At 35.9% G+C, this 26,794-nt stretch overlaps 1 protein-coding gene across 3 annotated transcripts in view; it reads left to right on the top strand.

The window, feature by feature from the left end:
- The window catches only part of LOC127850506 (serine/threonine-protein kinase 38-like), an 83,782-nt gene that overhangs the window by 32,556 nt on the left and 24,432 nt on the right, over positions 1–26,794 (top strand). For all 3 annotated transcript variants that reach the window (XM_052383596.1, XM_052383613.1, XM_052383603.1), the window contains exons 3-4: positions 2,444–2,495; positions 18,453–18,575. In XM_052383596.1, the coding sequence (XP_052239556.1) occupies positions 2,444–2,495; positions 18,453–18,575 (175 nt within the window). The remainder of the gene's footprint in view (positions 1–2,443; positions 2,496–18,452; positions 18,576–26,794) is intronic.

The following is a 26,794-nucleotide window of genomic DNA, read 5'->3' as shown; positions in this document are numbered from 1 at the left end:
AAATATCTGGCTTATTTCGCATTTTTCGATACGTTCTTCTTAACTTTTATTTTAATTTATATTTAAATATATATATAATAAGTTTATTACACATTTTATATAAATTCATAAATATTTGACAACAACGTATATACCCGCTTTAAATGAAAGGGATTAATAATTTACGTTTATATTTAATTATTTTATTTTTAGCGAACACGATGAACACCGCGGTAGATATAATGGGTCCGCGGTGATTCGCGGTGTCCACCTTATTGAAAACGGCCCCCGCGAATATTTGATCTGAACACCCATCGCGGGGGTCGTTTGGTAAGCGAACACCGTAAAATGAACACCGCGACGAGTGGCGTTTGTCAAAGTACACGTTGCCTGTACTGAAACAGCGAAGAATCTTCCTGGAAGAGTTATTCAATATAAAAAAATAAACATTATTTTACTAATTGCATTAGAAGATGTTTAATTAAAACTTACAAGTAATGCTATTCCTGATATGAAAACACTAGCTTTAGACATGTGTTCTACATTTTAAAGTTTAAGTTCTGAAACTTAATTTCAGTGCATTTTTATTTAAAAAGTATGTAACTCATAGATACATTATTGCTTGTTCGCACATAAGATTATTTTCTTTGTATAAGAATTTATTTGAATGTAAACTATAGCTGTTTAAATCTGTATCTCTTGTTAATGCAATATTTTTCTATCGAAATGGGATTTTTTTTATTCTTCGCTCTTCGCTCGCTCGAAAATTTTCCTGTTTTCAAAAAAAAAAAAAAAAAAAAATTTGTTGCCTATTCAGCTTTTTTTACAAAAAAATCAGTAGACCAACAAATAAATTTGGAGTGACCTAATGTAAATGGACAACTTTTATCCTAGTGAAACCGTGGGGGGGGGGGGTGGATGTCAAAGTCTGTTGTTTATGAGTCTAGTATCATAGTCAGCCTATAAATGCCATTTGCTTTGACAAACATTTATTAAGAATTCAACAATTTTGTACTAACAGGCTGAGTTTGTTCAGTGTTTTATTTCTAATAGAATTGAATATGAATGGTTACTAATTTAGAATCAAAATGTACATTGAGACAAAAGTGAATTATGGTATAAATGTGTTTATGTTAAATTTAATAGTATACTCTTTTATGACATAATCTTTTAATAGGCATAAAGCATCACAATTTGCATAGCCTTACACGAAAATTGTTGTGAGAAAAAGAATAAACACAAATGCAATAATAATTAGTTCACCAAAACTTGGTTTTAAAGCAAGGGTTCTTTCCATCTGACTTTGCTTAAAGCCAAAATTCATCTTCAAATTCTTAGGCGCCACATAGCCTGCCTGTTCACTATCTTATAAATTTCTTAAAGAAAATAAAGTTGTCAGCATTTAAGCTGTTTAAATTTAAAGTAATAATCCATGTTTTTTGGACAAAACTTCCTTGCAAAATCTGTGGTCTATAGCAGTCTTCAGATCTTATAACTTCCTTATTGAGACAGGTGGTTTCAATTGGATTCAAAAACCAATAAGTTCATTTTAAGAACAGTGTGCAACGATTTTGTACCAGATAGGTTTCAGTTTCAAACTCAGCACAAAATTTGGCACAAATGACAATGAGATCATTCATCGAGTCCTATTGCAAACCCATTGAACAATACAATACAACGAAGGCAACATGCAACTTTAAGTTGAAGTTTTGAAGATCTCCAGTTTCTGCAAATCTGGGCTTAATGCCCCGCCCCACCAGAGTAGCCTGAGGGTCATTATTATTATTAAAACTTCCAGTAAATATAGGTGTATTTAATTTAATGCTGTGTCATCATGTTATGTTATGATAACACTTGTAACATAATAAACTTTGCCACTTCCTTTTGACTATAGATAGGAAAAGTTATCTGCTCACTCCTTTATTAGGTCAAGGATGCACGTCAAAAATGGATAAAAGTACTTCCATGGCAATTCTCCCCTTATATCTGAATCAAGTAGGTCAGGTGTCAGGTACTGACACGAATATAAGCACTTGGTATGGTTAAACCTGCTAACGAGGAACAGTGTAAGTATGTTTATCAACTACTATAGTATGACTGATATTCTGTTGAAAACGGCAAACATAATTTAAACAAACATAAAAGATATGTTAAAATATGATCTTAGCTCTGGACAAATGGGGCTAAATGCATTTGTGTAAATTGTTGTCCCAGATAAGCCTGTGCAGTCCGTTGTGCTTTACATTTTTATTGTACATTTCATTTACAGAATGTCTCTCTTTCACAAAAAACCAGTTTACACGGAAAGTGTTGTCCCTGATAGCCTGTGCAGATTGCATAGGCTAATGTGGGACACCACTTTACGCACATGCATTAAACCCCATTTTCCCAGACAGAGGTTCATATCATACCGGTACATGCCTGTTGAGAGAGACCCTCCTGCATCATTCTCGTGTCGTTGCAGGTACCGCACCCTGGAGAAAACTATGGAGGAAGATGGACTCTCTGACGAACAGGTAACTGAAAAAAGTTGACCCTTTACCGCTCAAAACAGCATTTTGAACCAAGTTTCAAAGGCTTCATCTCCAAAACCTGAACAGACTGCAAGTTACCGGCAGGCTGTTCTGGTTTTATGCTGGTTGCATATGGCCATTATTACTTTGCTTCTGAGTGGGAAAGGGGGTGAACTGACCAACATGACCATCATTTAGTATCTCTTAACCCGACTTTACCCAAATTGTTTAGCTTTTAAAATTGAGCTGTGCTTTGTAAAAAGGGTTTTATATGCATGTGCGTAAAGTGTCATCCCAGATTAGCCTGTGAAGTCCGCACAGGCTAATCAGCGATGACAATTTCCGCCGAAACTGGATTTTTGCTAAGAAGAGACTTTCTTGAAACAAAAAATATCATAAAAAATTATGCATAATGCAGCCTCAGGTGCCTCAGGTACCTCATGAACTTCGAAATACAAACACAAACATTCAAGTTCATACCTTGCAACAACCTTAGTTTCTGAACCATTGTTTGATGGAGGCTAAACTAAAACTTGCACATGTTCATCAGTAATAATATTAACACCAAGCATACAAATAAGCCATTCAAGCGCCAAATAACAGATCACAATTTATTGGTCATCAGTTCTGAGATAATTGCATTGGCAGAAAGCCGGACTTGGCAAGTGACTCTATTGGTATTGGAGTCTATTGGGAATTGTGGAAAAATTTATGTCCACTAGAATCATCCACTTGCTTTGAAGCGCTGGTTTTTGAAGGCAAGGGGGGGGGGGGTCAAAAGACATAAGCATTAATCATTAATCTTCAGTTTTCCTTTTTTGTCTTAATTGAAAGCACTGACCGGGATAATGGAAATTTTAGCTGTCTTCACCCAGATAGCGCAGTCGAATAAAGAAAGGACATGAAAGCATTTTTGAAATGATTTGGTTTGATTTTTAGCTCGGCTGTTTTCGGAGAAAACCCAAGGTATTGTCATAGCCGGCTCATTGTGTCCAATGTCATGTCGTCCGCGTCGTGCTTAAACCTTTACATTTTGTAAAGGTTCTGAACATTGACTCTAGAATCTAAGTGCTTCAACCTACAGCTTTGAAGCTTCATATGTAGCTGCACCTTGATGACTTCTACATGCTGCTTCATGTGAAGTTTTTGAAATATGTTTTAAGTGTTCATAAGCGAACGTCTAATGATGCTGTATATGGTGAACTGGGACGTTATCCTTTATATGTCGATATTATATGTAATACTGTTAAATATTATCAGAGAATGTATTCTGGTAAAGTAAGTGCCTTATTGTCAGCTGCCTTTAGTGAAGGAAATAAACTTTTTAATAGTGATAAGAACAGCTGGGTCACAAGTGTTAATCATATTTTCAAAAGTTTTCAAAATCCTCTACTAGTTTGCATAAAAAGAATTTTCATTCTCTGGTAAAGCGAAAGTTAGTGTCCCTGTATAAATCAACTTGGCGATCAAGAATTACTAGCACAAGTGGTAAACTAAGAATTTATTCCCTGTTCAAAAACAGATGTTGTAAAGAGCCATATTTCTATACTTTAAAAAATAGAGATATCAGAGTTATGTTTACAAAGATTAGAGTTAGCTGTCATAAATTAAGAATTGAAACTGGCAGATATCAGAAAATCCCAGCTGAACAGCATTTTTGTACTTTATGTAATTTAAATTTGGTAGAGGATGAAATTCACTTTGCAATGTTTTGTCAATGTTTTCATGATGATAGAGAAAAGTTATTTGAAAATGTACAAAATATAAATAATAATTTTATTAAACTTTCAAATGAACAGAAATTTGTCTGGCTTATGAGCTTTGAACAACATGATACTATCTCACTTTTTGCCACCTTCTTGTATAATGCCTACAATAAAAGAACTAATTTGGTAACTTGTTAAAACCTGTGTAACTTTAGATAAATGTTGCATAATATTATATACTATTTATGAATAATGATTATGTAAAATCTTAAATAGTTTAGAGTAGGCTCTTAGTATTACTTGTGAGTTCATATATATTTCATACTAAGTACATTTAGCATTTGTGTATCAGCTAATACGAATTAAGCTTTATTTATTTCTTTAATATCCTTACTTATAGTATATTGTGTTAATGATGCAATATATTATGATGCTTTATTTGAGATTCATATGTCATTAATGTGACCCATTATTGGTGTAATAAACAATTCTTATTCTTATGCCACACCCATTTTTTGGGTCACTAGGTCAAAGGTCAAGGTCACTGTGACCTCTTAAAAAACAAATAAAAAAATTCCGACAAGCTTTAATTTATTCAAAACTGCACCCACAGTCGAGCGTGGCACCCGTTATGCGGTGCTATTGTTATACTGTATAATATAAGTATTATTATGCACTGAAACTCTAACTTAACCTATGACTTGAATGCCCTTACTATAATTGTGATGGGTGAAATTAAATGGGCTGTAATGTTATTTTTATAGGGTAGCATATAGCAGTTGAACTGTCCGTCAGTATGTCAGTCTGTCCGTCCGTCTGAAAACTTTAACATTTGCATAACTTTTTCAATATTGAAGATAGCAACTTGATATTTGGCATGCATGTGTATCTCATGGAGCTGCACAATTTGAGTGGTGAAAGGTGAAGGTGAAGGTCATCCATCAAAGTCATATGTCAAATATATGGCGTCTGTCCGTCCGTCCAAAAACTTTAACATTGGCCATAAATTTTTCAAAATTGAAGATAGCAACTTGATATTTGGCATGCATGTGTATCTCATGGAGCTGCACATTTTGAAAGGTGAAAGGTCAAGGTCATCCTTCAAGGTCAAATATATGGCACTGTCCGTCCGACCTAAACTAACATTGGCCATAACTTTTTTATGCCCCCGAAGGGTGGCATATAGTTTTTGAACTGTCAGTCCGTCTGTCTGTCTGTCTGTTCATCAGTCAGTCTGTCTGTCCGTCAGTCAGTCAGTCCGTCCGTCCGAAAACTTTAACATTGCCCATAACTTTTGCAATATTGAAGATAGCAATTTGATATTTGGCATGCATGTGTATCTCATGGAGCTGCACATTTTGAGTGGTGAAAGGTGAAGGTGAAGGTCATCCGTCAAAGTCATATGTCAAATATATGGCGTCTGTCCGTCCGTCCAAAAACTTTAACATTGGCCATAAATTTTTCAAAATTTAAGATAGCAACTTGATATTTGGCATGCATGTGTATCTCATGGAGCTGCACATTTTGAAAGGTGAAAGGTCAAGGTCATCCTTCAAGGTCAAATATATGGCATCCGTCCGTCTGTCCTAAACTAACATTGGCCATAACTTTTTTATGCCCCCGAAGGGTGGCATATAGTTTTTGAACTGTCAGTCCGTCCGTCTGTCTGTTCGTCAGTCAGTCTGTCTGTCCGTCAGTCAGTCCGTCCGTCCGTCCGAAAACTTTAACATTGCCCATAACTTTTGCAATATTGAAGATAGCAATTTGATATTTGGCATGCATGTGTATCTCATGGAGCTGCACATTTTGAGTGGTGAAAGATAAAGGTCATCCTTCAAGGTCAAAGGTTAAAAATTGCAATATTGAAAATAGCAACTCAATATTTGGCATTCATGCATATGTCATGGAGCTGCACATTTTGAGTGGTGAAGGGTCAATGTCATGCTTTAAGGTCAAGGTCAAAGGTCAAATTTTGCAATATTGAAGATAGCAACTCGATATTTGGCATGCATTCGTATCTCATGGAGCTGCACATTTTGAGTGGTGAAATGTCAAAGTCAAGGTCACCTTCAAGGTCAAGGTCAAAGGTCAAAAATTTTCAATATTGAAGATAGCAACTTGATATTTGGCATGCATGTGTATCTCATGGACCTGCACATTTTAAGTGGTGAAAGGTCAAGGTCATTCTTGAAGGTCAAAGGTCAAATATTGCAATATTGAAGAATTAGCATCTCAATATTTGGCATGCACGCGTATCTCATGGAGCTGCACATTTTGAGTGGTGAAAGGTCAAGGTCATCCTTCAAGGTCAAGGTCAAATTTTGCAATATTGAAGATAGCAACTCGATATTTAGCATGCATGTGTATCTCATGGAGCTGCACATTTTGAGTGGTTAAAGGTCAAGGTCATCCATCAGGGTCAAAGGTCAAATATATGGCTTCAAAGGGGCGCAGTAGGGGGCATTGTGTTTCACAAACACAGCTCTTGTTTGTTCAAATTTGGGTCTGTTAGGAAAAAAGTATATATTTTTCCCAAATGGGACCTAAAAAATCCCAAATGAAGATTTGTTTAAATAAGTATAATCATGTCAATTATCTCCAAACCAGCTTTATAAGATGATTTGAGAAAATATTATATTGAAATCACTTTTATTATCAATTTTTAAGTATACGTAAGCATAAAATCAACAAAATTAATTCCCAAATTTTAGTAAAAAAGATGCATTTGTTTCCCAATCCAAAGGGACCCGTCCCCATTCCAAATATGGCGAAATAAAAGGCTAATCATGGCGGACACATTCCACTTTTATGATACTTTTAGTTCAAAGAAAGTCTCCTCTAAGCAAAATCCAGTTTAGTGGGAAAGTGTCTCAACCTCACTTTGCGCGCATGCATTAAACACACTTTAATCAGAGCACAGCTCAAATATACTCATTGGTATAATGTTCAGGTGGGATACATTCATCATGTGACAGCTGTGATTTTCATGATCATAAACCAGTCATGATTTCTTGTTTTCTTGTTCATTTCCAATAGTTCCCGGTCATGTGTCCTTCCACTAGAAAATATTGGGGTGAGCATTCAAGTGGATGTCATCATATTAAATGTTGCAAATTACATCTTGTTATCAGCTCTTTATTGTATTTAATCATGTTGTTGACCTTGGGATACATCAATAATAACCTGATAATATACATTATCACAATGACAGTGTATAATTATAAGCTGCATTCTGGAAAAAACTGGCATTAATGCATGTGTGTAAGGTGTCATCCCAGAAAAGCCTGTGCAGTCTGCACAGACTAATCAGGGATGACACTTTGCTTGTATGGATCTTTTAGTGAAGGATGTCTGTCCTATATAAAAATCCAGTGTAGGCAGAAAGTGCTGTCCCTGATTAGACTGTTTTGACTGCACAGGCTAATCTGGGACAACATTTATGGCATATTTATTAAGTCCAGTTTAACAGAACAAGTCTTTATTATTATCAAGCTGATCAGGCGGAAAATCTTCAAAGCTCATTCCGTTTTCTCCAACAACTGGTAAATAATTTGTTTCTTATTTTAGCCTTTATGTGGCTGAGATAATTGAAAATATATCCATATATATCCCTGTCTTTGGCTGTATGGTCCTTTTATTGCATCTTTCAGTTTGATTCAATAATTTCATGTCAAGTATCTGAAGGTTAGATGTAGATATAGTTCAAGAGTAATACTTGCATAGATAACATGTAAATGAGACCGATTTTAAGTGTGTCAAGTGCTATTTGTAAATGACTTACTTAATGGTGTCCTTTTCAGTTTATTGGAAGTTGCTGAGGAAATAAGTAAAACCAAAGGGCTAATGCATTTAAAGGAATATAAATATAAATAACTTGCTGACCAGGTGAAAATATGTGTACTCGCACAGTCACTTTTAATATACACATGCCCCCTCTTTTACAATGACTGCAATCATACTGATCAATCTGATCATAAATGAAAATCTTTGCCATGTATGAAATATCTAATTCCTGAAAAAAAACATGCAATGTTTGCTGATAAATATGAACTATGCAATTCCTGAGAAAAAAAACATGCCATGCGTGCTGATAAATATGAAATATGTTACTCCTGAATAAAAAACATGCAATGTTTTGTTTTAGGTAATTCCTGAAAAAAAAGCCATGTTTGCTGATAAATATGAACTAAGCAATTCCTGAGAAAAACAACATGCCATGTGTGCTGATAAATATGAAATATGTAATTTCTTAATAAAAAACATGCCGTGTTTTGTTATAGGTAATTCCTGAAAAAAGCCATGTTTGCTGATAAATATGAACTATGCAATTCCTGAGAGTGAAAAAAAACATACCATGTTTGCTGATAAATATAAAATATGTAATTCCTAAAAAAACATGCCCTGTTTGCTGATAAATATTTAATATGTAAAGACTGAAAAAAACATGCCATGTTTGCTGACAAATATAAAATATGTAATACATGGAAAAAAAACATGCTATGTTCGCTGATAAATATGAAATATGTAATGCCAAAAAAAAGCCATATTGTCAATATTTTAGCTTGAAACTATTGTAACTGATGTTGAAATGTACAGCACATGCATCAGGTTCATTTAAATAGTCTTCCAGAACGAACAAGATTTACTATTTCACAAGTGTTTGGTAAAATGTACAGTTGACAAAGTTTGTATTGTGACATGAGTGCAAGTGTGTTGAAATGAAGAACAAACAAATACTGTTTTTGTCACAGGTTTGTGAGATATGGGTAGCAAGCTGCACACTTGTTGATTGCTATCATTTGTCAAGTGCTGGTATTAAGTATTCCCACCCAGTAAAATATTACCTGCCTTGTCTTTGGTTACTATTTACATCAGCTGTTATCATAAACATCCATAAGGACATTAATGTTTGAGGATGTTATAAGTCCTAAATTATAACCAGGCAATTAAAATATATATAATTTACACGCCATTGCTCACCATCTATTGGATGGGCAAAATGTTTTGAACATTTTTCAGAAGTTTGCATGTACTTTTTTTATTGCTTAATGAAAGTAAATAAACGCATAGGTCGTATGTGCCATATTTGATTTGTAAACAAGATAAAATGCAAGATATGTTTGATGTTTTAGTGTGTATTTATTACCTTATGATTTATGTTTGTCCATTTATTTTCCATTTCGAGATAAAATTTGATGGTTGTATTAATTTTAGACCTTGTGATTTGCACTGTAATCAATGAAGCTCAAATTGGCGTATATAAAGGAGGAAGTCAAGTACAACCTAAAGAGATCCAGGCTATTCATTTCCGTTTAACTTGAAAGTTTGTACATGTACCTTAGAAGACTGTGAAATTGCCTAATGGTTATCAAAATTAGTTGTCTAATGTTTATCAATATAAGCCTGTGATGGATTGAATGCACAAAGCTAGATAATATTTTGTCTAAAGTTAGCCACTTATTATATAATGTGACACTTTAACTTACCATCATCATTGAAATGAATTGTAATATACATTATTTTTCGGGTTATGAATGATAACTTAGATTGCTATGTGCATATATTATTTTGTCTGATTCTATATATCATAAACTTAATATGCTTTATATGCATTGTTTTCTGAGGTAAACTTTATCAAAAACTCATTTAATTTTCTGTTTTTTTTGACACCCGATCTGAAGTGTCTACATGTTTTAATGAGTTTTTTATGCCCCCGGTAGGGTAGCATATAGCAGTTGAACTGTCCGTCAGTCAGTATGTCAGTATGTGTGTATGTCAGTCTGTCTTTCTGTCCGAAAAAAACACTTTAACGTTGGCCATAACTTTTGCATTATTGAAGATAGAAACTTGATATTTGGCATGCATGTGCATCTCACGGAGCTGCACATTTTGAGTGGTGAAAGGTGAAGGTCAAGGTCATCGATCAAGGTCAAATGTCTAATATATGGCGTCTGTCCGTCCATCCAAAAACTTTAACATTGACCAAAACTTTTTCACTATTGAAGATAGCAACTTGATATTTGGCACGCATGTGTATCTCATGGAGCTGAACATTTTGAGTGGTGAAAGGTGAAAGTGAATGTCATCCTTCAATGTCAAACGTCAAATATATGGCGTCTGTCCGTCGGAAAACTTTAACATTGGCCATAACTTTTTCAATATTGAAGATAGCAACTTGATATTTGGCATGCATGCGCATCACACGGAGCTGCACGTTTTGAGTGGTGAAAGGTCAAGGTCATCCTTTAAGGTCAAATGTCTAATATATGGCGTCTGTCCGTCCGTCCAAAAACTTTAACATTGGCCATAACTTTTTCACCATTGAAGATAGCAACATGATATTTGGCATGCATGTGTATCTCATGGAGCTGAACATTTTGAGTGGTGAAAGGTGAAGGTCAAGGTCATCCTTCAAGGTCAAATGTCAATATATGGTGTCTGTCTGTCCGAAAACTTTAACATTGGCCATAATTTATTCAATATTGAAGATAACAACTTGATATTTGGCATGCATGTGTATCTCGTGAAGCTGCACATTTTGAGTGGTCTAAGTTCAAGGTCAAGGTCAACCTTCTAGGTCAAAGGTCAAAAAAATAATTCAAAGCGGCGTGCTCATGAAGCTGCACATTGTGAGTGGTGGAAGTTCAAGGTCAAGGTCATCCATCAAGGTCAAAGGTAAAAAAAAATAATTTCAAAGCGGCGTTCTCATGAGGCTGCACATTTTGAGTGGTGGAAGTTCAAGGTAAAGATCATCCTTCAAGGTCTAAGGTAAAAAAAATAATTATTTTTTATTTCAAAGCGGCGCAATAGGGGGCATTGTGTTTCTGACGAACACATCTCTTGTTTTGCAAAGTATTATCCCCCCCCTCATAATATTTACATTTATCGCGAAACATTGAAGTTTGTTGACAATTAAACTTTGCTATTATCAAGTGTTATAACTAGCTTTTGATTTAATCATTGAAAAGTAATGATTATTGAACAAAAAGGTTTTTTCAATTTTGTTTAAGACTCTAATGGTAGTTCATCATGTTTAGTATATAATACAAGTGCAATTCAAATGTGAATTAATTGTAATGTCATGCTTATGATACATTCTTTAAGTGCAAACAATACAAGATTGGTTAGTACAACTGACCCAATTTTACTGTACATTGTATAAACCAATGTTTGTGACTGTCCCTCCTGAGTGCAAACCAGAAAGGGCCGTGTATAACTGCCTTATGTTTATGTAATACTAAATAGGCTTATATTGTAACCAGTTTAATGGTGTGCATAATGGTGAAGTTAAGTGGTTTAATGCTAATAGTTGAACTTTTCATCTGTCACACACAAGCTGTGTTATAGGTGCCTTTGACACAAATTAGCTATTGATCTTTTTGTGTTGTAGTCATATACAATGTACCTATAATGTTGTATGGAAGAATTGTTAGCCTATGGTATACATCCTTGAACTCTTGAACTTTGTGAAAACAGTTTTCTGGAGGTCTATTGCTTTTCAGCAGGTTTGGTGAAAACAGACCTGGTGTTTGTAGTAATTATTCATTCATGGGGTTCTGAATGACTTCATGGGGCTTTGAATGTGGAGGTCTGACTTGAATTAATAGTCAACCATTTCCCGCTTAGATAAGTTTTTTAACCCATTTGTAGTCCCTTAGAAAGTTACATTTAATCATTTTATTAATTCTTAATAAACTCAAGTTTAGTTACTGATAAGCAACAAATAGCATTAAATCTGAACAGATGCAATTACTCGCAGGCTGTTCTGGTTTTTATGCTGGGTGCAAAAGCCATTTTCACTTTGCTTCTTATGGGGAAAGGGTTAATCTTATTGTATTTGTGGTTTCTGCAGTAACCAAAAAATAGACCAAATTAAGGACTGCCTTATAACAAATCTATAAATAGAAGGTGCTGAATATAATCTTTATGTGGGAATTTATTGGGTTGCTTACAAATTAATTGGTATTGCTTTTTTCAGAGGTTTTCATGATGACATATTGGGCTGAGCTTCACTTATATTCGATTTCAATTAATTCTCTTGTATCAGCCATCGATCAATGAACATTCTTTAACCCTTTCCCCCATAAGAAGCAAAGTGAAAATGGTTTAACTCGCAGTCTATTCAGGTTTAATGCTGGTTGCTGCTCATCAGCACCATAGGTTTCCATGTGTAGCGCGCTCCCGTGTATAGTGCGCAGGCTGTTTTTTAAATGCAAAAATGGAGAAAAAAATATTTAAAGACAATAAAACCACCAAATCGGACCGAAAATGACCGCCATTTTACTATTGCACAATCCTATAATCCGGGGCATAGGAAAGCTTAATTAAGCATTCAAAATAGGAAGCGTCATTATGATTAGGAGCATGGGTTGCATAGCACTATACTTTTCTGACAATTTTGGTTTTTTTCTAGCAAAAGATTAACAGTCCACGTGCATTTCGTGAAAAACGTGAGAAAATAAGAATTAGTGTACATCGTGTGATTTTTCCTCGGGGAAGCATGGGCATTACCGGTAAATTTGAATGTCGCATGGGAGACAGAGATACAGTTGTTGAGGTACACCACTGTTGAACGTTCAATATTAATACACACAAAATGCAATTGCATATCTTCACGTTCTCAAGTGTCAATTAGTGTCTCAAATGTCAATTAGCGTCTTAACAAGTCATGGCACATATTACTCAATAACATCTGCCAATTACGAAGTGCAGAATGACCCCCTTTCACACCTACCGTTACCCGCAAAAAAGACCTCGTTCGCACCTACCCTTGCCTGCTCTCCGGAATGTCGACAACAATCCCCATCGGAATTCATCAATAAAGAAGTGTAAAAAAACAAACAAAGAAATGTCCGCAAGTTTATTCAAACAAATTTATTTTTGACCAAAACTTCTTCTACCGCATTCATATCTACCAGTAGCGACTTCTTGTTGTTTCGACAATGGCACCTCAGTGTGTACGATTATAGGGTGGTAGTTTTCTGGAAAAGAACATGGCGGCCATTTTGATTATTTACGATTACACAACATATTTTTTACCAATTTAGCAGCCAGGATAGCGTTGTATCAATGTATAGCGCGCACCATGTTTTTTAATTTGAATTTTGGAGGTAAAACACTGCGCGCTGTAAGTGGAAACCTACGGTATCTAAGGGATGGAAATGAAGCCTTTTAAACTTGAATTTAGTAACTAGGTGTTAAATAAAATTCAACTTTCTATAGACTAAATGTGTCAAAATACATATCTAAGTGGTAAAGGGTTAAATATACACTGGAGCAATTGTTAAAAAAACTGATCCCTATTCTGGGAAAACAGTGTTTAATGCGTATTAACCTGTGCGGTCATACAGGATTGAACAATAATCATAACATTTTGTCATGCAGCATGTTTCCTGTTGCATATGGAATAGAACACTTGTGTCTGCAAGTAGAAATCAATGTTCTCCCATTACCCAGTTGTCAAACTGGTGTTGATTTATCCTCCAGACATTGCAAGTCAAATCATGTTTCCCATGTGCATATTGTTGAATTTATTTTGCATAAAGGCTTCTGTTTAAACTACTCGGAAATGCTTTGACATAGCATTTCCTTGAATATATTCATTTAGTTATACTATTTTTATTTTTTTTTACAGAGGAACCTGTATTTCCATTTGTACAAGTATTTTATATGAAAAAGTAGTTTCTAATGGAAACAGTTACATGAAGTTCTGTTATTGAATTCTTAATCATTATTTCGAATTTTATACTAGTGAATGAAATACCAATTTTCAGAACTCCAGATAAGGGCCAGACAGCGGTAAATACGGCTTTTTCATGAAGGTTTATGCATTTATTTTTATAAACTAGACGTACAATTACGACTTTAATATCCCTTTTACGCATTTACCGATATGTCCGTGTCAGCGCGGCGTGATTTGTTGGTCTCTAACCTAACGGCGCTTTTTGTTTATTTAAATTACCGAAAAGTTGTAGACTGGGTTCAGATATTATTGTCTATTATGTCGCATGATTTCCAGTAACTTGTAAACCCGTCAAAAACAATATGTATGCGCGCAACGGAAGGCCGGCTAACTTTTGGTTAAAAAAAACACACTTTGTTGTCATATAATGGCTACATACGGTCGTCCAACTATCCTGATATTCAATATGTCAACCCAGAAAAAGACATTGTCGCCCCGATATTAAACAATTTGATTGCATTTGTGGCTACTTTGCAATTTTGACAGTTAACTGCTAAAGCAACGATTCTTTTGAAATGAGACAGTGACATTAGTGTTCATTTACTTAGCTTACTAGTTGGCTTGTGTTTTCTTGTCAAGAAAAATGAAGAAATTGTATTTAGTCATGCGTTTTAATGTGTTGTTTTATTTGTATAATAATGCAGAATGGAAAACCTAATAAAGTAACTGTTTAAGAAGCTAAATATATTTAATATAATTGCTGCAAATGTTTCTGTAAAGTCAGTTATATACATTTCAATATACAAGAACACGGGTAGTACAGTACTACCTGTATTTTTGGATATGGTAGTACAGGTACTTATTGATTTTCAGCGTTACTCCTTTTCTTTCTGTCAGTGGCAGTACCATTACTAATTTCACAAATCCTTCTGGAGCTCTGAATTTTATTTCAGTTTTACTTGTTAACCACTAGCATTTGTAAAAAGCTGTGAATCATGCCTTGTACAGACATATTTCTGCTTGGGTCTTCTGTCTTTTGAATTAAGGCATAATTTCTTCTTTATTTTTTGATCTGCTGAGTATGATAATGAATGGGACAGAATTTTGTATTGGATAATTTGTTAATAACATCCAAATTACTAAGAGTGGTGTATTGCCTGATTACCAACGAATCTGCAAAAAATCATATTTAATGCTTACATAATGGACAAATGTTTTTATGCCACCCTTCAAAGAAGAGGGGGTATATTGTTTGCTCATGTCTGTCCGTCCGTCCGTCCGTATGTCCGTCCACCAGATGGTTTCCGGATGATAACTCAAAAACGCTTAGGCCTAGGATCATGAAACTTCATAGGTACATTGATCATGACTCGCAGATGACCTCTATTGATTTTTAGGTTACTAGGTCAAAGGTCAAGGTCACTGTGACCCGAAATAGTAAAATGGTTTCCGGATGATAACTCAAGAACGCTTATGCCTAGGATCATGAGACTTGATAGGTAGATTGATCATGACTCGCAGATGACCCCTATTGATTTTCAGGTCACTAGGTCAAAGGTCAAGGTCACGGTGACCCCAAATAGTAAAATGGTTTCTGGATGATAACTCGAAAACGCTGATGCCTAGGATCATGAAACTTGATAGGTAGATTGATCATGACTCGCAGATGACCCCTTTTGATTTTCAGGTCACTAGGTCAAAGGTCAAGGTCACGGTGACTTGAAATAGTAAAATGGTTTCCGGATGATAACTCAAGAACGCTTATGCCTAGGATAATGAAACTAGATAGGTAGATTGATCATGACTCACAGATGACCCCTATTGATTTTCAGGTCACTAGGTCAAAGGTCAAGGTCACAGTGACCCGAAATAGTAAAATGGTTTCTGGATGATAACTCAAGAACGCTTATGCCTAGGATCATGAAACTTAATAGGTACATTGATCATGACTCGCAGATGACCCCTATTGATTTTCAGGTCACTAGGTCAAAGGTCAAGGTCACGGTGACTTGAAATAGTAAAATGGTTTCCGGATGATAACTTAAGAACGCTTATGCCTAGGATAATGAAACTTCATACTATTAGGTACATTGATCATGACTGGCAGATGACCCCTATTGATATTCAGGTCACTAGGTCAAAGGTCAAGGTCACGGTGACCCGAAATAGTAAAATGGTTTCCGGATGATAACTCAAGAACGCTTATGCCTAGGATCATGAAACTTGATAGGTACATTGATCATGACTCACAGATGACCCCTATTGATGTTGAGGTCACTAGGTCAAAGGTCAAGGTCATGGTGACCCGAAATAGTAAAATGGTTTCCGGATGATAACTCAAGAACACTTATGCCTAGGATCATGAAACTTGATAGGTATATTGATCCTGACTGGCAGATGACCCCTATTGATTTTCAGGTCACTAGGTCAAAGGTCAAGGTCACGGTGACCCGAAATAGTAAAATGGTTTCCCGATGATAACTCAAGAATACTAAATATGGCTAGGATCATGAAACTTCATAGGTACATTGATCATGACTGGCAGATGACCCCTATTGATTTTCAGGTCACTAGGTCAAAGGTCAAGGTCACAGTGACAAAAAATATATTCACACAATGGCTGTCACTACAACTGAGAGCCCATATGGGGGGCATGCATGTTTTACAAACAGCCCTTGTTGCAATTGACAGTTGATTTTAAGGTTTTAATTTAGAGCTCAAAGCCCAGTCTCGCTATGATGCCGGTGGAGCCCTGTTGCGTGATCCGGGATTTCCCAGGATGAACCAGGGCTCTACCGGGATGAACCGGGCTCCACTGGGGACGACCAGGATGAACCAGGGACAACTGGGTCACCACCCGGAAAGTATTAAAATGTTTAATACCTCCGGGATGAACCAGGAGTCACTTGGAAGGACCGGCAACGACCTGTGTGGCACCGGGAACAACCGGGACGGCACAGTAGCTCCAACGGGCCTATAAGACCCCTGCAGAGCTACGGCAACGCTCTGGTTGTTGCCGGTGTTGCCCAGGTGGAGCCCGGTGAATGCCAGCAGAGTCCCAGTACATCCGTAAATCGGCGCTCTGCCGGGACGCCACCAGCATTCGCTGGGGCTCCGCCAGGGCATTACCGGCAACGACCGGGGTTAGACCAGGGAGTTGCCCTAGCTCTGCCGGCGTCTGATGTCGGCAAAGCCCCAGTGAGTGCTGGCGGAGTTTGGTATACCAGGGCTCTGCCAGGATGCTGCCGGCTTTCACCGGGGCTCCATCGGGGCATTACCAGCGACAACTGGGGCTTCACTGGGATAAACCATAGCTAGTCCGGGGTTGACAGGGACTCTGCATGGTTGTTTACTTGCTTTAACCGGGGCGGCACTGGAAAATAGTGTGACCACATTAAAAAATTTCTGTGAATCATCCCAGTTTTCGACGGTCGACCGGCGTTAGCAAACCCAGATGGACCAGGGCTCTACCGGCAATAGTGAGACTTGGGCTTCAAGATCGGGATTTCTAATGTCTGAAACTTTATAAATATCAATTTCATTCTTCATGTTCTTTTTCTACAAAGAAATATGAGAGTTTCATGTTAATAGAAAATCAGCACAGGTAAATGACCATCGGCAAACTTTCACCTTTGCTAACTATGGATGTCCTAACAGTGCAGGACTTGTTTATTGTCCTGAACTCTACGCCTTACTTGAAACGCGACCCGTATGACGCAAGTGATGTATTTAATTTCAAGTTTCAATTACTTTTATATTTGTCTTTACTATGACATCTGGATGGTATCTGGTGTCTTTAAAAGTGTATCCAATTTTGGTTATAAACCCAAGTTATAGTCAGATTTAATTGTACTTTAAATTTATTACTTTATTAAGCATAACAGAATAGTGACCCTGTATTCGACCATCTAAATTGCCATCTCTTTCAACTTCTAAATGTATATGCCCCTCATATGCTGTTATATGATAATTGGTGTTTGTTGGCTTTTTGGACCCTTACAAATGTACTTTGTATTATTTAATTTGTAGATGTTTAATGTTTTCAGGTGTAAATTTATTTTTCAGCACTTTGATTTGCATTCCATTTAGTGCATCATTAACCATTGTACAGATTGTCTCATAATTGACATCACCAAAATAAGAAAATTCTGGTGTGGGTCGCATTAATATTATTGCACCATTAAACATTTGACACAATTTTCCACGTTGCAAACCATTGTATACTTGGCAGAAATAATAGGCTGTAGAACAGTTTTATGTAATAAAAAAAGAAAGATAGAAACTGCCCCAAAACTTGCTTTCATTGTAACTGTATCTTTTACCACAACATTAAGGATTGAAACTTGTAATTGTATAATTTGAGCCTCCTTTCCGCTTTTATGGAATTTTCTGTTTAACTGAAGTCTCTTCTTAACAAACATACAGGTGAGGTAGAAAGTTTTATTGCTGATAAGCCTGTGCAAACTGCACAGGCTTATCTGAGATGACACTTTACGAAAGTGCATTAAGCCCTGTTTTTCCAGAGTGAGGCTCAATCATATTATTTAATTATATTTCTTCTTTTTGCTTCAGAAAAGTCAAAAGCGCCAACAGCACGCGGTAAAAGAAACAGAATTCCTCCGATTGAAACGCTCAAGACTCGGTGTGGAGGACTTTGAGCCGCTTAAAGTGATCGGCAAAGGTGCCTTCGGAGAGGTGAGAATTTACAGAGTTACGGCCCTTCTGTTTACAAGTTGTGGGTAATTGCAGGTTTTGGAAGTGGAAAGTGTCGCCCTTGATTAGCCCGTGTGGACTGCACTTGCTTATCTGGGACCACAGTTCTGTCTGCAGTAACAGGGATTAATAAGGAGTGTTTTTCCATAGGACAGCATTAAAATTTTCATAGTGCTGTCGATTTTCCTATAAAAAACACGCTCACATGTTAACTTTCATTTAACCTGCACAGCATATCTCTTGAAAGTCTTATTTAAACAAGACTGTTTGATTTGTGATTTAGTGAGATACACTTCCTGTTATGAAGTGGTTGATGAATAATGAAGTTCCAATTGGGAAGGACCTTGTAATAGTGAAGTGGACAGTTTAAGTTCTCTAAGTAAATGTTTATTTAACTGTAAACTGAATGTTAATTTCGGCTTTTCAAACATGTTTCTTTTTGGATAATGTCTGGATTGTTTTGAGTATTTCCAGAATAATTCTTATGTCTACAATTGGCATGTCGCCGTGATGTAGAGGATATGGTGTCCGCCTAGCAATCTTGGGTTCAAACCCCTTTGGGAGCGTTCCTTCAATCTCCCCAAAAGACACCAAGTACTGGTTATAGTCCCAGGAAACGGACTCGAGAGCGTTTCAATAAGCCTAAAGCTTTCGTTGCAATCAAGCTTTAATAAATAGGTTTAAAACTTAAACTACAATTGGTAAATTTTTGGGTACCATTAATTTGAAATGCGATCATTAAAAACGTTAAAAACATTTTCTTTAGAGTTAATGACATTCCATTTTTATGCTCCCCAAATATATATATGGGGAGCATATAGTTGCCAGTTTGTACTTCTGTACTTCCGTACGGAAAAAAGTTTTTCATAGCACCATCAATACTTTACCGATCTCTTTCATATTTGGCATGTAGATACCTTGCATGGACCTCTACCTTTTGATGACGTTTGAGGTCACTCGGGTCAAGGTCACCAAGGCTAATAATAAATTTTTCCGTCACACTTTTGTTACAGTTTCTCATAGCACCTTCAATACTTTACCGACCTCTTTCATATTTGGCATGTAGGTACCTTGCATGGACCTCTACCTTTTGATGATGTTTGAGGTCACTGGGGTCAAGGTCACCAAGACTAATAATAGACTTTTGTTACAGTTTCTCATAGCACCTTCAATACTTTACCGATCTCTTTCATATTTGGCATTAGATACCTTTCATGGACCTCTACCTTTTGATGACGTTTGAGGTCACTGGGGTCAAGGTCACCAAGGCTAATAATAGATTTTTCCATCACTTTTTTGTTACAGTTTCTAATACCACCTTCAATACTCTTTCATATTTGGCATGTAGATACCTTTCATGGACCTCTACCTTTTGATGACGTTTGAGGTCACTGGGGTCAAGGTCACCAAGGCTAATAATAGATTTTTCCGTCACACTTTTGTTACAGTTTCTCATGGCACCTTCAATACTTTACCGATCTCTTTCATATTTGGCATGTAGATACCTTTCATGGACCTCTATCTTTTGATGACGTTTGAGGTCACTGGGGTCAAGGTCACCAAGGCTAATAATAGATTTTTCCGTCACACTTTTGTTACAGTTTCTCATACCACCTTCAATACTCTTTCATATTTGGCATGTAGATACCTTTCATGGACCTCTACCTTTTGATGACGTTTGAGGTCACTGGGGTCAAGGTCACCAAAGCTAATAATAGATTTTTCCGTCACACTTTTGTTACAGTTTCTCATGGCACCTTCAATACTTTACCGATCTATTTCCTATTTGGCATGTAGGTACCTTGCATGGACCTCTACCTTTTGATGACGTTTGAGGTCACTGGGGTCAAGGTCACCAAAGCTAATAATAGATTTTTCCGTCACACTTTTGTTACAGTTTCTCATAGCACTTTCAATACTTTACCGATCTCTTTCATATTTGGCATGTAGGTACCTAGCTAGACCTCTACCTTTTGATGAGGTTTGAGGTCACTGGGGTCAAGGTCATTGAGGCTAATAATAGATTTTTGTGTGTCAAGGTCACACTTTTGTTACAGTTCCTCATAGCGTCTTCAATAATTTACCGCTCTTTTACATATTTGGCATGTAGGTACCTTGCATGGACCTCTACCTTTCGATGAGGTTTGAGGTCACTGGGGTCAAGGTCACCAAGGCTAATAATAGATTTTCTCAAAGTCACACTTTGGTTACAGTTTCTCATAGTTCCGTCAATATTTGACCGATCTTTTATATATTTGGCATGTAGGTACCTTGCATGGACCTCTACCTTTTGATGAGGTTTGAGGTCACTGGGGTCAAGGTCAAGGTCACTGAGGCTTATATTAGATTTTCTCAAGGTTTCACTTTTTTCCACACAATTAACCCATATATCGACAAAGCATCATTGGGGAGCATCCATCAGTTTTACTGATATCCTTGTTTTATACATAATCAGATATTGTTTGACTTGACATTTCAGAAAATCAATACTTTTAATGATACAAACACCTTTTGTGTCCTGTACATTCACAACCAAAATTTAAAAGATCAAGCTTTTAACCTTCAGGAAAGATTTTGCATAAAAAAATTCTATATGTTGTAATATAAAGGTATAGATTTGTTCATCCCTTTGTTTACTTACTTAAGCACATGGTGCTCATAAGGATCGCGTCCATAGGTTCAAGTTTGTGTAAACTTTTTCGTCTGACATTTCCTTTTTCATAACTCTTTGGTAGGTTTCAAGAAAATGTTTTAACAATGATTCTTTTGTGACCCTCTTTCAAAGTTGTCAAAATCAATCCAAGTAGTAATTAAGTAAAGAGATTTAAGAACATGAAATATGAAAACTACAAAAATCATCTCCGAAATCACATTGGTCAGGGTTAAGGGGTTTAATATGTGATGTGTTACATGTCAGGTGGTCTTCTACTGTGTTTGTTCAAATCATGCACCTAGGGTGGAAAATGGCCATACACTAGAGTGCACATAATATATATAAACTTATGCAGCAAAATAAATTTAAAAAACCTGTTAAACTACAAGGGGAACATGTTTCTTAAAACATCTTCATGCTTTACCAAGTTGTTTTGTTTTTACAAATCACGCCCCTGGGGTCAAAACAGGCCCTCCCTGAGATAACTTTTTTCCCATTCATTTATATAGTGAAAACATTGCTATTTGTTATCTAACATCATTTTTGGTGGTCCTGTACCAAGTTTTTATTTCAAATTATGCCCCTGCAATCAACATTGGCTTAAAAACTAAACGCAAAAATAATTTTTTGGCAATTATTGATAAAATATGTTCTGAACATTTATTCTCATGATTTCTTGGCTGATTTCTAAAATGGTTAAGCCAAGTTTTCTCAAAACAGGGCTCATTGGGGAACATTTATTCCGGTTGTATGTCTTGGACAGTTCATTACTTAAGTTTATTAAAATAGTTGCGAGTTTTCTTGTACACAGGAAATTATTTTGGTTTACCATTGTATAATTTCTATTTAGGGTTTGAATGCATCTAGACTTCACCAGATTTCTTGTTTATTTAATGTAAGTTCAGGGACTGTATCTATTTACAGTCATTAGTTTTATGTTAACTAAAAAAAAAAGAAAATAGATGAAATCAGATATATGACGTGCTGTTAGAAGTGTGTGTTACAGACGTGGGACATCAAATTGCATGCTTCATTGTTTGCCATAAAATGACTTACTAAAATGTTCATCTCATTTAATGGCCAATTTTAAAGCTGTAATTTATGTCGATAGATAGCAATAAAAGTCTGTGCTTGTGTGTGTGTGTGGACTTAAGATGTCAACTGTGAAGTTGCTCACATTAATGAAGCAGAGGTTATAAATTGTCAATTTCAGTGTTTATTAACCCTTTACCACTTAGATACAAACTTTGACTCATTTGTAGTCCCTTAGAACGTTAAATTTAACCAAATACCTTTCTTAATGAATTCAAGTTTTTAAGGCTTCATTTCCAACCCTTAGTTACTGATGAGCAGCAGAGATACTCATGGGCTGTTCTGGTTTTATGCTGGTTGCAAAAGCCATTTTCACTTTGCCTCTTATGGGGGTAAGGGTAAAGTGGAGTTCACAGTTTTAGTTTGTTGAGATAAAATGTGTCATTGGCTCCAGATTTAACATAAAAATTTAACATAAACATATTTAGGCATGTTAAAAGTTAAAGATAAAAATCAAGAAATCATTTTGAGCACAACACTAGCTGGCTGTCTGGAACGTCACTTCTATACTTGATGATTATATAAAGGATTAACGTATAATTATCTCATGCTACAGTTATTGCCCCAGTTTGTTGAAAAGCCTCTTTTTATGCCCCCAGTAGGGACTGGCATATAGCATTTGAACATCAGTCAGTCAGTCTGTCCGTCCTACCGAATAATTTTACATTGCCCACAACTTTGCAATATTAAAGATAGCAACTTGATATTTTGCATGCATGTGTATCTCATGGAGCTGCACATTTTGAGTGGTGAAAGGTCAAGGTCATCCTTCAAGGTCAAAGGTCAAATATATGGCTTCAAAGCGGCGCCGTTGGAAGCATTGTGTTTCTGACAAACACATCTCTTTTGTTCTTTGAATTTTCTATTCACAAGTGTCAATAAATGTTTTATGGCATAATATTATGAACACTGTATGTCACTATAAATGTCTGTTGTGCAGCTTTTCATATTGAACTTGTTAACAGAGAGTTATTACCCATACTTTGTTTTTTTAATGTATCGCTTTAAACTTACATGATTTTTCAAACGTTAGAACTACACATGTTATACCACACTTTTCTGTTTTCAGAGTTCACATACATGTATCACATTTATTGTTTGTGTCATGCGGCCAAGGGTTTCACCTAAACTTGACCTGAAAATCTCTCAAAAACTTGTATTGATGTATTTTAATATTTATTTTTGAAAACTTTCATGTCTGTTGTAGCAACTGTAAATACTTGGTGATCTGTTTACAAGAGCTCTTTACTTGCATAAATATTATCCACTTACAAATAAGAGCATATGTCTATTGAACCTAAGGGAGAAAGAGCAGACATGTTTTATGTTTTTTAAAATGAGTATAAGATCCAAGGAGAGACAGTACCAAAATTAAAAGAATAGGAATAAGATTATTATTAAAGTAGGTGGCCATTTTGGAACTTATAGCTTTTGTATTTTGATATTTGTGAAACACTTTCTTGAGATCATATCTCAATCTTGAGGTTGTCAATTCCTTCAGCATCATTTTATTACCACATGCATTCCAAGCCACTGTTCTTTTAATGTGTTTTTATGTCTTTTTGTTTGAATGTTAATGAATTGACTTTGCTTATTAGTAGGATTTTCTTCACAGCCTAAAGCTTATAGTGACATGACCATGAAGCTCTAATAAGGTCCAGAATATTTAAGATTATGAAATTAAGTGATATTAATTTTATGATATTATTAAAATTTTATTTCATTGTTGCAATAAATATTGCTGTTTGATATATCTGCTTTAATGACATAACACTAAATTAACGGACGATTTAACATGTCCTTGTTATTCTTTTCATAAGCAAACTTGATGATTGTATAATAAATGTAAGATTTGTGGTTATCTGGGACAGCAATCATACCTTTGTCAAGTTCATTCATAAGCTAGAATGCAATAAAATTAATTTCAACTCTACTCATATACAGAAATTACAAAATCATTTGCTTGCTTGATGTAATACAGGGTGTTTAACATGAAGCTTGGCCATAATATGTATGGGTATAAAAAAAGTAACTGTTGTCAAAGTTTGATGACCAGACACTTCACCCTAAGCTCTTTTTTGATAACCAGCCATATGTCATTAAGTTCTTCTGAATTAAGGCTCTTAAATTATCAAAATATATAGCAAACATTAGCCTAACTCTCTTATAGTTGACATCATGAAACTTGGTGATGACACATTCTGGAAAATAATCTCCATCCAGTATGATAACCAGCCCAATAGCATGAAGCACTACTGAATTATGGACCTTTTAAAATCCCACATTTGACAAATTCATGTTGCCTGCTCTTCAATACTGGTAGATGGTTTTCGGTCAATAAATTTGCATTTACCAATTTCGGAAAACTGCAAGAGGGTTACGATCCTTTGAATAAAAAATTACCAGCATGTAGTAGTACCATCTTGCATTTCAGCGTCGACCCTTTGAAATGTTTGTAGGGCTTTTGCCATGTCTGTTAAGGTCACTGTTACCGAAAATAGTAAAAAAAAATCCTCTCAGTGTCCTGAGTTTTGATGGGGATATAGTTACACTCAATGTGTAGGTTACTGTCTTTAACACCAAGCATCGGATTGCAATTCAGGCCAGTTGGATAAATGTCAAGGTCACAGGTGCTAAAAATAGAAAACCAGTATCTGCTGTGTTATTAAGGTCTGGAAGCAAGTATTGTGCTGAAATTTTGTGTTTAGGTAATTTACACTACTCGACACGTGATTTGTACATTCATCTCGCATCACCGTGATCGATGCAACGTTACAAATCGCGGTGATTCCAAGGGACAAGAAAATTTTAGTGATTCCACGATGACTGTCGCGCGATTCCACGATGACTGTCGCGCGATGTATCTAGCTGTAAGGCAATTAGCTCGAATCACCACAAACTGCCAGGATTCACGTTTTTTCGCCAGTTGCGTTGACAGTAACACTTACATGCATTCCTCAAACTAGGAAACATTGTATATAACTGAAATAATAAATATTTGGCCTATTGGGAATTGGCAAAAAATGACTTCACAAACCGGAAATCTGAAAATCGAAATTCGGCAATCCGGTACAAAGATGACGACGATCACAGCTTAATTGCTTTATCCGTCTGTTTAACCAATTTTAATCTCTTAGATGTTGAATGACCTTCGACAGCTAATTGGTGTTAATCTGTTGTGTAATGTCAATAAAGGTGAGCAAAACTCGCGAGTCATGTTTATTACACGTATTCTTTTCAGAGCAGTACGTGTAAGAAAAATAAATGAAATAATTCAGACGATTTATTTACATGCTAACGCAGTGTAACTGTTAACAGATATTCATTTTCATTTTTACCCGTTATCAGAAAGTCCCTGGGAAGCACGTTTTTTACATGACTGCGTATGATGCAATTAAACATTTCTTTGTACATGATTATATTGTATTCAATCCAATGAAAGCTGTGTCCCATAATGCACTGTACTCTTTCCACTTCTGAAACATGGCATAGGCATACATTGGTTGAAATTCTTAAACATATTTATCGTCATAAATGTTTTAGATTATTTTTTCGTAAGTGATGTTGTAATTATATTGGATTATCGGATAAATGTGAACATTAGGAAAGTGGTATGTATACAGTTATCGGTACGATTTGGTTTATATGCATGAATTGGCGAATCACCGATGACACCGTTATCCACTGCAATCACGGCGAATCACCACAAAATTGACAAATCATGGGAAATCTCTGTGATTTTCTACTAAAAAATCAAACTGTCCACCATGACTCCGCGAATAAGGCAAACATCATGGGTCGCGTAGCGTACTTGCAAACCTTACATAAGGTTGCAAATTTATCATTTTGATTATATTTTATCAATAAAGCTGTTTAACATTGAATACCTGGTTTCATGGCATTGCAATGTTTTTTGTGTACATGTTTTCCTGAATATTGAGTGGGTAAACTGATATATTATTTATGTTATCTTAACCATCGAGAGTGTCTTGATCCAAAAATATGACTTATAAATCCTTCAGGTCCTTTAATCTTAGACCTGAATTGTTTATTTTCTTGTTGAGGGTATTCAACAGGATCTGAGGATTTTTTTTGGAAGATATTGATAAGTGAAGTTCAAAAGAAAAAGTGGTAAGAAAACATGTACTGGTGGTTGAAAAGTATGAATGCCTTCTATTGAACTGTTTATAAAAAACTCAACTTTATTAATATTGCACTCCGTAGTTAATGGATATTTGCCAAACATGTTACAAGGCTGTTTTATATTGAAAGTTTTCTATTGACTCACTTTAGTCTGCTGTGATAGGTTGAATGGTGAATGTTGAGTTAGTCATCAGTATTTTAAGGGGATGTTGCTATGAGTTGAACTGACACACACCAACTGATGCAATTAAAGAACACTGCTGTTGCTGCACTGAAATTCTATAAATAAAATGTCAATATTGAGTTAATCATT

The sequence above is a fragment of the Dreissena polymorpha genome, chromosome 1 (assembly GCF_020536995.1).
Source record: "Dreissena polymorpha isolate Duluth1 chromosome 1, UMN_Dpol_1.0, whole genome shotgun sequence".
Taxonomy (NCBI): Eukaryota; Metazoa; Mollusca; class Bivalvia; order Myida; family Dreissenidae; genus Dreissena; species Dreissena polymorpha.
This window is presented reverse-complemented; position numbering and strand designations above follow the sequence as displayed.